This window comes from Neovison vison, chromosome 4, assembly GCF_020171115.1.
Source record: "Neovison vison isolate M4711 chromosome 4, ASM_NN_V1, whole genome shotgun sequence".
NCBI lineage: Eukaryota > Metazoa > Chordata > Mammalia > Carnivora > Mustelidae > Neogale > Neogale vison.
The window spans coordinates 171,410,977-171,424,407 of record NC_058094.1 but is presented as its reverse complement, the minus strand read 5'-3'; the positions used below and the strand labels follow the sequence as shown (position 1 = coordinate 171,424,407).

The 13,431-nt window shown below is 34.0% G+C and overlaps 1 protein-coding gene across 4 annotated transcripts in view; it reads left to right on the top strand.

Annotated features, from left to right (window-relative positions):
- DGKB (diacylglycerol kinase beta) overlaps positions 1-13,431 on the top strand; it is a 693,878-nt gene that overhangs the window by 287,021 nt on the left and 393,426 nt on the right. For all 4 annotated transcript variants that reach the window (XM_044246133.1, XM_044246130.1, XM_044246131.1 and 1 more), the window contains 3 exons: positions 421-506; positions 3,765-3,854; positions 9,549-9,709. In XM_044246133.1, the coding sequence (XP_044102068.1) occupies positions 421-506; positions 3,765-3,854; positions 9,549-9,709 (337 nt within the window). The remainder of the gene's footprint in view (positions 1-420; positions 507-3,764; positions 3,855-9,548; positions 9,710-13,431) is intronic.

Genomic DNA, 13,431 nt, shown 5'->3' with positions numbered 1-13,431 from the left:
GCTAGCATTATAGTTGTATGTATATAATGATTCAAAAGAGAATTTTTGATTAATAAAAATTAGCCAATGAAATGCTGTAGTAAATGTCACTTTGGGTTATATGTAAAATGCAGATCACATGCGAGAGAATATTTTAATAAAAATCATTATAATGTATAAGTTTTGTTTTTTAAACTTTAGAGTTGATAAAAGAAAAAATAAAATACATATTGAATATATGTTCAAATCAAGATATTAATTCTTAATTTTAGAATTTTATTCTACATAAGAATTTAATAATTTTCAATAAAATCTTGAGGTTATCTTACATTTTTTATCAAGTACAAAAGTCTCTTATTAGATAAAATGCTAAGAATACAAAACTTTACAAGTTCAAATATTAAAACATCAATCATGTGCCATAACATGCTTATTTTTCAGGTTAAACTTTTTCCGTGATGTTCCTGATTTCAGAGTGTTAGCCTGTGGTGGAGATGGAACCGTGGGGTGGATTTTGGACTGCATAGGTAATGAAGACACGTAATTAACATGGCTGGGGTGAAAGTGGTAACCTAAAATTCTGTATATTTTATTTATTTTATTAATGCATTGATATCTTTGTATGCTACAGTGATATAATCGGACATCTGGCATTGTTGCCCATTACTTACTGATCTAATGAGTTTTCAATAATTCAAAGTTTTAATTGACAAAATAATTTACAAATATCTAGAAATCTTTCTTTTTAAATCTGCTTCTCGTGGAATTTACTAAACCCTCAGAGCCATTTTCAAATCAGGCTCTACAAATTCCATTGTTTCTTTGCCCTGGGGAGGGAGTCAAAGAAAATCTTAGCATTTGTGATAAAACTTACGTCTAATAGATGTGCTTATTTTATTCAAGCATGGTGCCTCAAAACCTTAGCATCTGTGGACATTCTTAGCCTATGCATCCATATTATTATTACCATAGCTATTTTTTAATTTATTATGTACTCTGTCATAGATGTTGTGCTAAGAGTTTAGCCCCCATTCATCTTAATTCTCACAACTCTGTGACACAGTATAGATAATCCCATTTTAGAGAGAGACTGTAGGGTGTGGAGAAGTTAAATAATTAAAATGGGATCAGAGCACTATAAATTGACCTTTTATTTTTTTACTTATCTTTTAACCTTAACCTAGATTGTGTCACTACTTAAGTTTTTACAACTTTATTCTTATGAGAAAACAAAGCAGATATGTGACTGAGGATAACATGTAGACATGTACACAAAAGCTTGATGATTTAGAAAATTACCTGGTTTTTCAGAGACAGTTAGCTGTCAGAAGTGATTACTGATCAGTAAAATAATCCTGAATTGGCCTTCATTAGGAGATAAATTCCAAACAAATTTCCATTTCTTTATTGTCCATTTCTTTTTTAGAAGGGGGCCGTGTCATGGGCATCCGGATGGCACAGTTGGTTGAGTATTTAATTCTTGGTTTTAGCTCAGGTCATGATCTCGGGGTCCTGAGATCAAGCCCCTGTTGCCTCTGCACTTGAGGCAGAGTCTGCTTGAACTTCTCCCTCCCTCTTCCTCTGCCCTTCTAGCTTGTGCCTGCCCGCCCTTCAAATATATAAATATATATATATAAATATATATATATATATATATATTTTTTTTAATGGGCCCTTTCACAGAAGGGAGATAATTTGTTCAAAGGAAGTTTTACCGCCTATGTAAACTGAAACACTTTTATTCAGTTAATGCAGGTGAACATATTTTATCTTTTCATGCACACAGAAGTATTCAAATTAAAAGTAAATATATGTTGTCAGCATATTTTTTGGTAAGCATCTTATGATTTTAGTCTACTAATTTTTTTTAAAGGAACAGTGAAAATTCTGTTCTTTGACCTTCCAGTTAAAGACATAAATAGTATAATATGCAATATCTAAGGAGAAAATCAGAATTCAGAAATTGCAGAAATTAGAGTTGCTTGAACAGAGTCTGAATACTTGTGAGAATTTTAGTGAAAACGTAGGATATTATGAGTTTATTTTAGCTCAAATCTAAGCCTTGGCGATTATACCATGACACATCCATCCCTAAATAGTCTGTTCCTTCCCCATTCTTCCACATAGACACATACTCACTTTGAGGGGCTGAGAAAGTAGAAAAAGTAAGGAAAAGTAATATATGTTTGTGAGAGTCATTCAAGGCATATGATGGTTTAAACAAAGCTATGTGAGGGCGCCTGGGTGGCTCGGTTGGTTAAGCACTGACTCTTGGTTTTGGCCCAGGTCATGATCTCAGAGCTGTGAGACTGAGCCCCACATGGGACTCCTTGCCCAGCATGGAGTCGGCTTGAGACTTTCTGTCCCCCTCTGCCTCTGTGCCTCCCCCAACCCTCCAGCTTGTTCACATACATGCATGTGCTCTCTCACTCTCTCTCTCTTAATCAGTCATATAAACAAAACCATGTGGAATTTTGGGGGGCCTTAGTCAGTTGAGCGTCTGCCTTTAGCTCAGATCATGATCTTGGGATCCTGGGATGGAGCCCTGTTTCCGGCTCACGCTCAGCGGGGAGTTTGCTTTTCCTTCTCCCTCTGCCCCTCCTGCACCTGCTTGTGCTGTCTCTCTCAAATAAATAAGTAAAGTTTTAAAAAATATGTGAAATTTCAATGGCAGAGATCTTTACTGCTCTAAGCCCAAAGTATTACATTCTGTAAAGCTTAATCTCAAAGAAAACTTGCTGATTGCAGAGTTACCCAATTCTTACATTGCTTGCTCTGACCCAAAGCAGCACCATGGGTAGGAACAACATAGTGAAACATTTTCAGCATTTTATTAGCTTTTAAGAGTTTGATTTTTCAAAATGTCTTATTCCTTAAATTGAAATGTACCTAGAGAAGGTGTTGTAAAATAGTTTTTTATAGGAACCCCCACCTCTACTTTGGTGTTGTCCTTTGTGTGTGCGTGTGTGTGTGTATACATATTATATATATATATATATACACACACACACACACACACATATATATATAATTATTATTTTAATTTCTTTTCAGTGTAACAGAATTCATTTTTTATGCACCATACCCAGTGCACCATGCAATACTTGCCCTCCATAATACCCACCACCAGGCTCACCCAACTCCCCCCACCCCCGCCCCTTCAAAACCCTCAGATTGTTTTTCAGAGTCCATAGTCTCTCAAGGTTCATCTCCCCCTCTAATTTCCCTCAACTCCCTTCTCCTCTAGTATATTCTTATGGTACATCTATCTGCATCCTTGAAATTTCCATGATCTTAAATCCACTAAAATTTTTAATTGAGTTAAGATTTTATTTTATTTGTTTAAAGATATTATGTATTTATTTGTCAGAGAGAGAGCGAGCGTATGGACACAAAAGGGGGAGCAGCAGGCAGAGGGAGAATCAGGCTCCCCACTAAGCTGGGAGTCTAATGCAGGACACGATCCCAAAACCCCAGATCATGACCTGAGCCAAAGGCAGACACTTAACCAACTGAGCCACCGAAGCATCCCCTGGGTTAAGATATTAAAAGGCTTTCTTCAAACACGAATCTTGAAAATTCCTATCACTTTGTGAATTATGGTATTTATATGTGTTTTATAAATACAAATTAATCCTACTTTCTAATTATATATAGATATAAAACATAACTTTTCCAGCTTTTAGGTACCTAGTGGAATGCCTTCATTCATGCCAAGCTGTCTTTTTTACTGTTGTTCCATCTGTGATCAAAATTTCATTTTATTTTAATTTTTGATTCCACAGAAAAGGCTAATGTTGTCAAGCATCCTCCAGTTGCCATTCTGCCTCTTGGGACCGGCAATGATCTAGCAAGATGCCTGCGATGGGGAGGAGGTAAAACAGCTACTGAAAATTAAAAAACAGAAATACAGAACAGAGCATTCCCCCCACCAAAACTAAGCCCATCGTTTTTAGTATATGACAGCTTCCATGTGAATTTAGCCAATACAACTGTTGTGAGAGGTACAGTATATAATTTTGAACAATAGTGTGGGGTAGAGAGGGAAATAGTGGACCAGGAGCTAAACTGTGAGTGCTGTCCTTTAATCTGATACTAATTATAGACTGGATGGGCAAGGCAAGTTTCTCAACCTCCTTGATTTGGGGTTTCTAACTTAAGAAATGAGATAAGCATTGATTAACTCTAAAGTAATATTTAGATTTTTAATCTCTGAGTTGTGTAGAAAAATCACTAACAAGGGGAAAAAAAAAACGAAAGGCTGAACAATGACTTGTTCAGGAATGAATACATTAAATAACACTCAATTTTTTGAGATCTACTTTATAATAAGGGGTATGTTCTTTTCTTGGGGTATAAGGTTAAGGACAGAAAACAAGGTCTACCTTCAAAGAGGTCTTGAATTCCAGTGGCACATAGTCATAAGTAAATTGTGAGACCTCCTACTAACAAGTAAACCTATAACCAACAAAGCAAAAGGTGTCTTGGAGGAAATGCCAAGATAACATAAGAACCCTAGTGGATAGAATAATGACAGTCATACAGAACTGAAGGTAGAGTTTAGAGGTAGAAAGAATCTGAAGTAAGAGGTGCAGAGGTAGGAAGGGACTTAACATATTCAAGGAACTCAAAATGGAATAGTGTGGATGATACAGGGTAAGGGGGGAATATTTCGAAAGGTCTTAAAATAATTTGACATAACATTAATAGGCTCTGCTTACCAGAAGATGACAAAGAAAAGAAAAACAGAACTGAAACTAAGTAACTTTAGCTTAGAGTTTAAAAAGTGTCTACTTAGAGAAGTTTAAAAAGTGTCTGCTAAGACGTGTGAATGAGAAGCCCTTGGGGAGCTTGTTAAAAATGTAGTGGCCTGACCTCCCCCCAGATATGCTGAATGGAAATCTCTGGGGTGGACCTGGGCAGATGATTTTCTTTTTAAACAAACTTCCTAAGTAACTCTGATTTACAATAAAAATGTGAGAGCAACTTTTCCATAAGTTATCTAACCAATTGCTAAACTCTAAGCTGTGTTTTGTATATGTGTATGTGTATGTGTATGTAAGTGTACATGTATATAACAGACAGAGTTGAAGACTAAGTTAAAATCTCCATATATGACATTTTTATAATTTTCATTAAGGGTATAGTTTAGTAAAAGAATATCATGAAACACTGAGTTAAATCTCATAGAATCTAAAGACAGACAGACAGATGGATAGCACCACTGCTTATAAGATGCTTGTATTTGCCAGTGCGTACATACCTATATTGATTAAAGGGAGGAGAACACACATGTGACTTCTTGTGTATTCTTTTGAAAAATATTTTTTGATATTTGAAAATTAATTACTTCATTTAGTTTCCAAACTCATAAATGGCTCCAATCTCAAAATTGACATAGAATTTCCATTCGGGGCATCTTCTAAAACAATTTAAGATATATTGTTATCAGTAGTCAAAGGTGCACAAATTATAGTACATGCCAAAGTATATATTAATAATAAACTCTCTGTGTGTGCCTTGCATGGGCTGACACTGTCCTAGGTGCTGGGTTTAGAGTGAAAAATAAAATTTTCCTACTTTTTGGAGATTATGCCTTCATTGAGTACACAGACAATAAATCAATGAATAATAAAATATATAATTACAAAATAAATATGTAAGACTCAAACATATTTAGAGAATAGAGGAGGGAAACTCTTGAGCTAAATGATCAAGAAGTCCTCTTGAGGAAGTAATATTTAAGCTGGATTTAATAGGTAAGGAAGGAAAAAAAGCTCCTGAAATGAAAAGGAAGGCTGATGTGACTCTTAAATGGTCTGTGAGGCAGTAGGTATGGAGTGGGGGTGAGAGAAAGAGTGACTAGTATGAGATTGGAGAGACAATCAAGAACCAAATATTGCAGGGGCTTGGTGGTCTTGTTCAGAATTTTATTTGATTGCACTTGAAGCACAGAGTGAAGCTTAGAAAGAGTTTCAAAAGCACATGACACAATGACATTTATGTTTTCAAAACCAGATTAAGTGGGAGGTATGAAATAAACTTAAGAAACTTAAGAAATTGTGAAAATGTAGAGAATCAGAGTTTTCCAAATAAGAATTTGTGTTACAGTTTTTGTAATTAGAGAATGAATGGACTGGAGCAGAGTGGTAGTAATGGAAATGAGACAAGTAGACACAGTGCAGTTCTCCTGTTAGGGAAGGCCTGGTAGAAGCTGCCTATGGATTGAAGACAGGCTTTGGGGAAACCAAGGTAATAAGTGGGACTGTAAGATGCCCAAGTTGAATGATTAGGAAAATGCAGATACCATCTGGTAGAGTTTACTAATAAAGAAACTTGTTGTGAAGTGTGATTATTTCTTGCCAGGTATGTAACTAACTTTGAGCAAGTTGCTTACCAACCATGGGCTTCAGATTCCTCATTAGAGCTTGAAAAAAATGATAGTGCCTGACATGTAGGTTCTTATACCAAACCATCAAATTGTTTACTTAGTGTTTGTGCTGAGAACTTTATGTATTTGTAACAAGGATCATCATGCTTAGTATGTGGGAAGGAAAGGACTTTATTCAACCAATAATCATTTGGTTCACTTTAGGTCACTGAGTATTGACTTGACTGGAACATATTGAAGCTTTTTTTTTTTTTTTTTTTAACTTGAAGCTTATTTTTTACAAGAATGTATTTGGGAAAATGTAACACTGTAGAATCTAGGATGTCCTAGGGCATTTGCAAATACTTAATTTAAATTCTCTTTGCAATTTTTCTAACTAAAATTAGTCTAACTAAAATTTAGGATTACAGCAGGAAGAATGTTTCATGAAGAGTAAGAGTGTAAGAATTTTAGATGGAACACACGCTGACAAATCTATATTGTTGCTTTTCTTTAAGTGACTTTCCTTTTTAAACATTTCTGTGGCTTTTTAGATAGATTCGGTAATAACATTGTACCTTTAAATAGAAAATAAATACTAATTATATTTTTATTTTGTTTCTTAGCCTAGAGGGACTGTAGGTTTAAATCAAAATAATGGAAGCAAAATAGCATCATTCTTTTCTGGGAATAAGCTTTTACTTCTATATTTAGTAAGTTTAATATGTCTTTTTTTAAAAAAAATTATCTTCTCAAGTTTTGCAATCCTATTTATAGCTATGAATCATTATTTAACAAGCTTGAGCATAGATAAATACAAGTAGGGTGTAGGTATTTGTTAAATTGGAGACTACCATTTGGAATTTATCTTTGTAAATTAGCTCTGACCTGCAGTTGCTGTGATTCTCAAAATAGCTTTATGGCCTATATCTTTCCATTTTTATTTGGCTAGAAGGCAATTGATACTAGCCTCTTTGATACTTATCCATAAAAACTTAGAGAACATAACCAGTGCTAAAAATTTTAAGGTGAGTGGCACTTGTTGAATCTAGCTGTGGTAATTAATTTTCACTCAATCCATTCCTACCTTGTTTTCTCCTGCTCAGCTGCTGTTCCTATATTTTTCTAGTGTTATATTGAACCATGCTGTTATTAACTTGAGATGTAACTGGGAATAAGCTTAAAATTTTATTTAAATAACTATTATTTGCTTGTATTTCTTCTGAATGTATATATATAAATATTATGTTATATTTTATTATATATTATAGAGTACTTCCATGCTATATTATACTATATTACATTAATTTTTGCAAATCCATATATGTCTGAAAAGCATCATACTTATATTCAAATGAGTAGAATTTGCAAAAGAAGTTAATATACTTACCTTTTATATTCAGTTTAATGAAGAAAACATACATAAAATTTATTTGGAGGCCAATATTTATTATTTTTAAAAGAAATTAAAAATTTAAAAGAAGTTAAACTTTGAGAATGAGGGTTGAACCATAAAAAATATGACATATGCATAAGTTTAATTGTTATAATCTTGTACTTTAAATAATTCAGTGTTTGTACTGAGTATGGTTATACACTAATTATTATTTATATTCATAGTTTTTGAATTATGCTATAAAAATGCAACATAACATCTATTAAAATACCGTTTGGTACTTTTAATGCTTATATCTGTCTAGTTATTGTTTGTTGTACTCTTTGTTGTATGTCTTAACTAGTACATAACTATTTTACCTGTTTAAGATAAAAAGTAATAGTGGGCGCCTAAATAGGCACTCCTAGGTTCTGGCTGCTTTGAACTTCTAATAATTAATTCAACAAATAACACCATAAATGTAATTTATTTATCTTTAGAGGATGTTGGCATATTACAGTGCTTCTTCTCTTAACCCAATTAGTTTTTCCAGTGTTATGTGTGCTAACACCTCTAATGAGGACTCATAGCCTCTGGCATTTCCTTGTTCAATGAGTACATTATTAAAATATAGACCAAAGTTGAACACAGAAAAAATCTATGAAAATATTGTTCCAACTCAAAATATCAATTCAAGAATGTGTGTATGTGTCTGTGTGTAGAGGTAGAGAGAAATGTATTATTTAACTCAGTATAGTAATTCAAATTCTGTTATCATTATATAGTTGAGAAATTTCTATTCTTTTGTCTCATGTACTAAGAATTTCTATGCGTTTTCTCATTTAATTCTCATAAAAGCAGAAGTTTTTACTGAGGAGGACACTATTTAGGGAGGTTAAAAAGCAAACTTTAACACAACAAGGATTAGGCTACAGTTTGAACTATAATATTTATAGATAGATACATTTATGAGAAAATATAATATTAAAGAATAAGTTTCATTTCAGGCCATCTTGATTATCTGCAGTAGATCCATTAAAACTAGATTTGTTGAGCATTTACTCTAGGGCAGACCTGGTAAAAGAAACTTATAGCAAGAAAGATGCAAATAACTATAATGGAGTGTACTAGTTGTACCAGTTGTACACTAGTTTGGAGGCAACTAGGGCTAGTTTGGAGAACTGTGCACTGTGGAACTGCAGAGAATCCATTACTTTGGGAGGGTGGCTTCTGGAAAGAAGTGCTGTCAAATATAAAACTTGCAGCAGGAGCAGAAGCAAGGCAACCAAAAGAAAAGGGAGACTCTGGATATATAGAACAAGAGAAGAAATGGCATAAAATGGAAAAGAGAAGGACCAGACTGAAAATTGTTCTGTATCACTAGAGAGTCAAGTATGAGGGTCACTAAGGGATGGAAAGGGACAAGTCTGAAATCTCACCTAAACTTTTTACTTCCACAACTGAGGGTGTTGTCTGTCTGTAAGAGAATTAACAGGAGAAGATATGGAAGGAGATCATTAATTTCCTTTAGAATAAATTGATATAAAGTTTTGGGGGGGTATGAAGTGGAGATGTTCGTTTGACATTTCACCATACTGAGAATTGGTACCACAGGTCAGAAGTATGAGTTGCAAATTAAAGCTAAAAATAAAATATTTCTATGAACTTACAATTAGAGTGAATTCTTTATCTGTGTTGGAATTTGCTTTAGGATGCATTGTTTGGCTTTAGAATGAGACATCCACATACATACACTCAAACACATATAAATGCAGCTTTTGTTATTTGATTACATTTTTTCTCAAGATAATTTTTTTTCATTAGGTTATGAAGGTGAGAATCTGATGAAAATCCTAAAAGACATTGAAAACAGCACAGAAATCATGCTGGACAGGTGGAAGTTTGAAGTCATACCTAATGACAAAGATGAGAAGGGAGACCCAGTGCCTTACAGTATCATCAATAATTACTTTTCCATTGGCGTGGTAAGACTTTGCACTAACTGTTCTTTTAACCAGTCTAGCATAATCAGTGTGTTTAAACTCTTACGGTATGAATTTACTGATAATATATAATTTATTTTATTTTTGTGTCAGCAAAACACCTCTTCTAATGGGCAATAATAAATCTTGTGAATTTATTCAAAGTCAGAGAATCAGCAATAGATAAGTTTTTCATGTGTTAAAAGACAGATTTTTTTTTGCAATTGATTTGATTATTTGTGTTACTAAAGTAAAAGGTAGAATGGTTTGTAAGATAGTTATGGTTTAGAATATAGGCTAAAACTCCACATAAAAAGTTGAAATGTGAAATGGATGCATCAGATTTTATCTTATTTTGAGATATGTATTAAAATCTTAATCTCAGAAAACAAACTGAGGGTTGCTGGAGGGGGGAGATGGCAGGGATGGGGTGGCTGGGTTATGGACACTGTAGAGGGTATGTGCTATGATGAGTGCTGTGAATTGTATAAGACTGATGATTCACAGACCTGTACCCCTGAAACAAGTAATACAGTATATGTTAATGAATATATTACAACCAATTAGGTTTTTACAAATAGATACTATTTTAAAATTTATGGCTAAGTCTGAAGTCTAAGAAAAAATGCTACTATGATTCTCAAGTGATTAATAAGTCAAAGGGCTAACTTTTCACTTAATTTCTTGAAAAATCTTAGACTGAAAGTAAAATATCATTTGGCAATTAAAATAGTTATTGTGATTTCAATCCCTAAGGAATTAATAATTTTTAAAAGTTATTTCATACATGTGTACATATATATTACCTGGTAGTTAAGAATTCTTAAAATATATTGTATACAAAATTATATTCCATTTCACATGTGTTACTGGATATTAATCTTATGTCTTTCTCTGTCATGTGCACACACAAACACACACAAATCACTAGTAGATTATAAAAGGCACTGAATGAATTCTTGAATTTAGGAGTGAAGCTACCTAAGCAAGGGTCCTTTAGCAATATTTTTTCTTTGTTTATTTTTTTTTTTTTTGGCAGCTTGACTAACATAAATTTATTATATAATTTTGTAGATGATTATTCAGGTGAAGTCAGCTGGCTTCTCTACACCAGGTCTATAAGAGTCACTTATGGTTTGTCTCCCTCCCTATCCCATCTTGAGACAGCAATATTTTTTCTAAGTGTCCATTTATTTATCATGATGGTATTATTTTTTTCTCTCATTTTTACAAATAATGTGTTTATATATTTAAAGAGCCTCAAATAATGGTACATAATAAAGGCTAAATACACAATTATTACTAAGTAACATTAGTAATCAACTATAGTTATTACTATTTGCAAGAAAAATGTAATGCATTTGATCCATAAAAGTCCTCCTATTCATCTTTGATATGAATATGCACAATAATGTTTTTAACAGCTTTACTGGCATGTAACTTAAACACAACCTAATTCACTCGTTTTAAGTGACCCTCTCAATGATTTTTACTAAATACATCCAATTTTAGAGGATTTTCATTACCTAAACAAGAACCCTCATGCCCATTTGTTATCAATTCTGGCTTCTTCCCCAGCTCTAAGCAATAACTAATTTTTCTGCATCTAAGAAATACCCTTTATGGATATTTCCTATTAAAGAAATAACACAAAATATAGTCGTTTTCATTTGGCTTCTTTCATTTCACATAGTATTTAGAAAGTTCACCCCTATGAACTGCATGGATACTATTTTCCTTTTATTGCTAGCATCCCATTGTATGGACATATCACGTATTGCTTATACATTCACCAGTTGATGGACATTTAGATTGTTCTGAGTCATTGGGTATTATGGATAATGCCATTCTCTTGGGTTCCTTCATTTTATTTTTTCGTTATTGTTATTTTGGTTAATATACTTTTTAACTCCAGAGTTGCCATTTGGTTCTCTTTTTATAATTTCTATGTTTTTAATTGGTATTTTCTATTTGAAGAGTCACTGTTGTTATGCGTTCCTTTATTCTTTAAGCATGGTTTACTTTAGTTCTTTTGACATATTTAAAATAGCCATGGTGAAGTTTTTGTCTGAGAAGTTCAACTGCTGAAGCCCTTCAGAGAGTTTAGTAACCTCTGAACCACACCCAAGACAATTTTCTGCCGAATTATGTGCCACATTTTGCTATTCCTCTGCATGTCTGCTGATATTTTGTTGGGAACTGCGTATTTTGTATAATGTATTACATTGTATAATGTATTATTTGGATTTTCATCCACTCACAGTGGTTATGGTTGTTCCTCTGTTAGTTTAGTGACTTGCCTGCACTAATTTTGTGGAGCCTTTCTCCCCTGTGGCATATGACTCAGTTTTGTTTTGTTTTGTCTTTATACTTCTTGTTTTTATCTCAATCCTGGTTTCCTGGGGATCACCCCCGTGTCAGCATGATTGATCAGAGTTTGTGCTCAGTGCATTTGAGCCAGTAAGTCTTCCGGTTTGCCATTTGATCTGTGTGTTCATTGGGGACACCCTTAAACTTGAGACATTCAACTTTTAATATCTGCTGACCCTTCTTTTGTCTCTTTTGCCATGTATACAAATTCTCACTTAGCCAGGATATATAATCTACTAGGGCCCCTTTTGGTCTTTTCTGAACACGTGTGCAGCCTTGCACAGGCATAGAGCCTTTCAGACAGTTAGGGATGTGTGACAAATGACCAAGGCCCATTATGGCTATCTCATTCGCAAGATCTGTTGAATTTTTGGCTAGTTGGCTGGTTAATTGCTTGCCTTAATCAGTTCTGCAAACTCAGGCAAGCTGTGACACTAGCTTTCCTTACTCGTTTGCCACTGGGATTACTCTTGTTTTAGATAACTTTTTGAGTTATTCTACCTTCAACTCCATAGAGGTTTTCTACCTTCTACTCCAGATCCAGTCAGTTCCCCTGACAGTAAGTTGCTTGCTTTCATGGCTTGCCTACCGTGGTAGAACCAGAGCACCGATGGAGCTGGAGGACGAGGGGGCAGCCCAAAGCAGAATCATTACAGATTACCACTGTTTCCATCGGACGTTTTGTAGTTTATCGCAAATAAACACTTCTTAGTCATTATATGCTTTTAGTCAGTTTCCTTAGGTCCTAGACAGCAGATCATTCCTCTCCACCAAAGGAAATGCTAGGCAAGGTTTGCTCACATTTGATTGTCATGAATGAAAAGGGATTGCTACTGGCAGCTCGTGGGTAGAAACTAGGGTTGCTGCTGAACACTCCCAGTGCACAAAACAGCTCTTTAAATGTACAAGAAGGAATTATACAACTCAAAATGTCAATAGTGCTGAGGTTATAAAACTCTGATATCAAGATAAAGACAAATTAAATACAAAACTCAAGGTGTTGAAAAAGAAAGAGCTAAAACCAAAAGAAATGAAAAGGGAAACTCATAAAAATCAGATGGGAAATATAGCAAAGAATACAGCAAAAAAAAAAAAAAAAATAGAGAATGTTGGCAAAACTAAATATTGGATTATTGACAAGAATTGATCAGATCTATTGTAAAATTAATTTTTTAAAATCATTGTAAAGAGAATTACAAATAATGTAGAGTGAAAAACAATAGAAAAACAAAAAGTTTTAAAAACTCCATAAACACAAAATGTAATAACCCGATTTAAAACATATGAGGACGGGACGCCTGGGTGGCTCAGTTGGTTGGACGACTGCCTTCGGCTCAGGTCATGGTCCCGGAGTC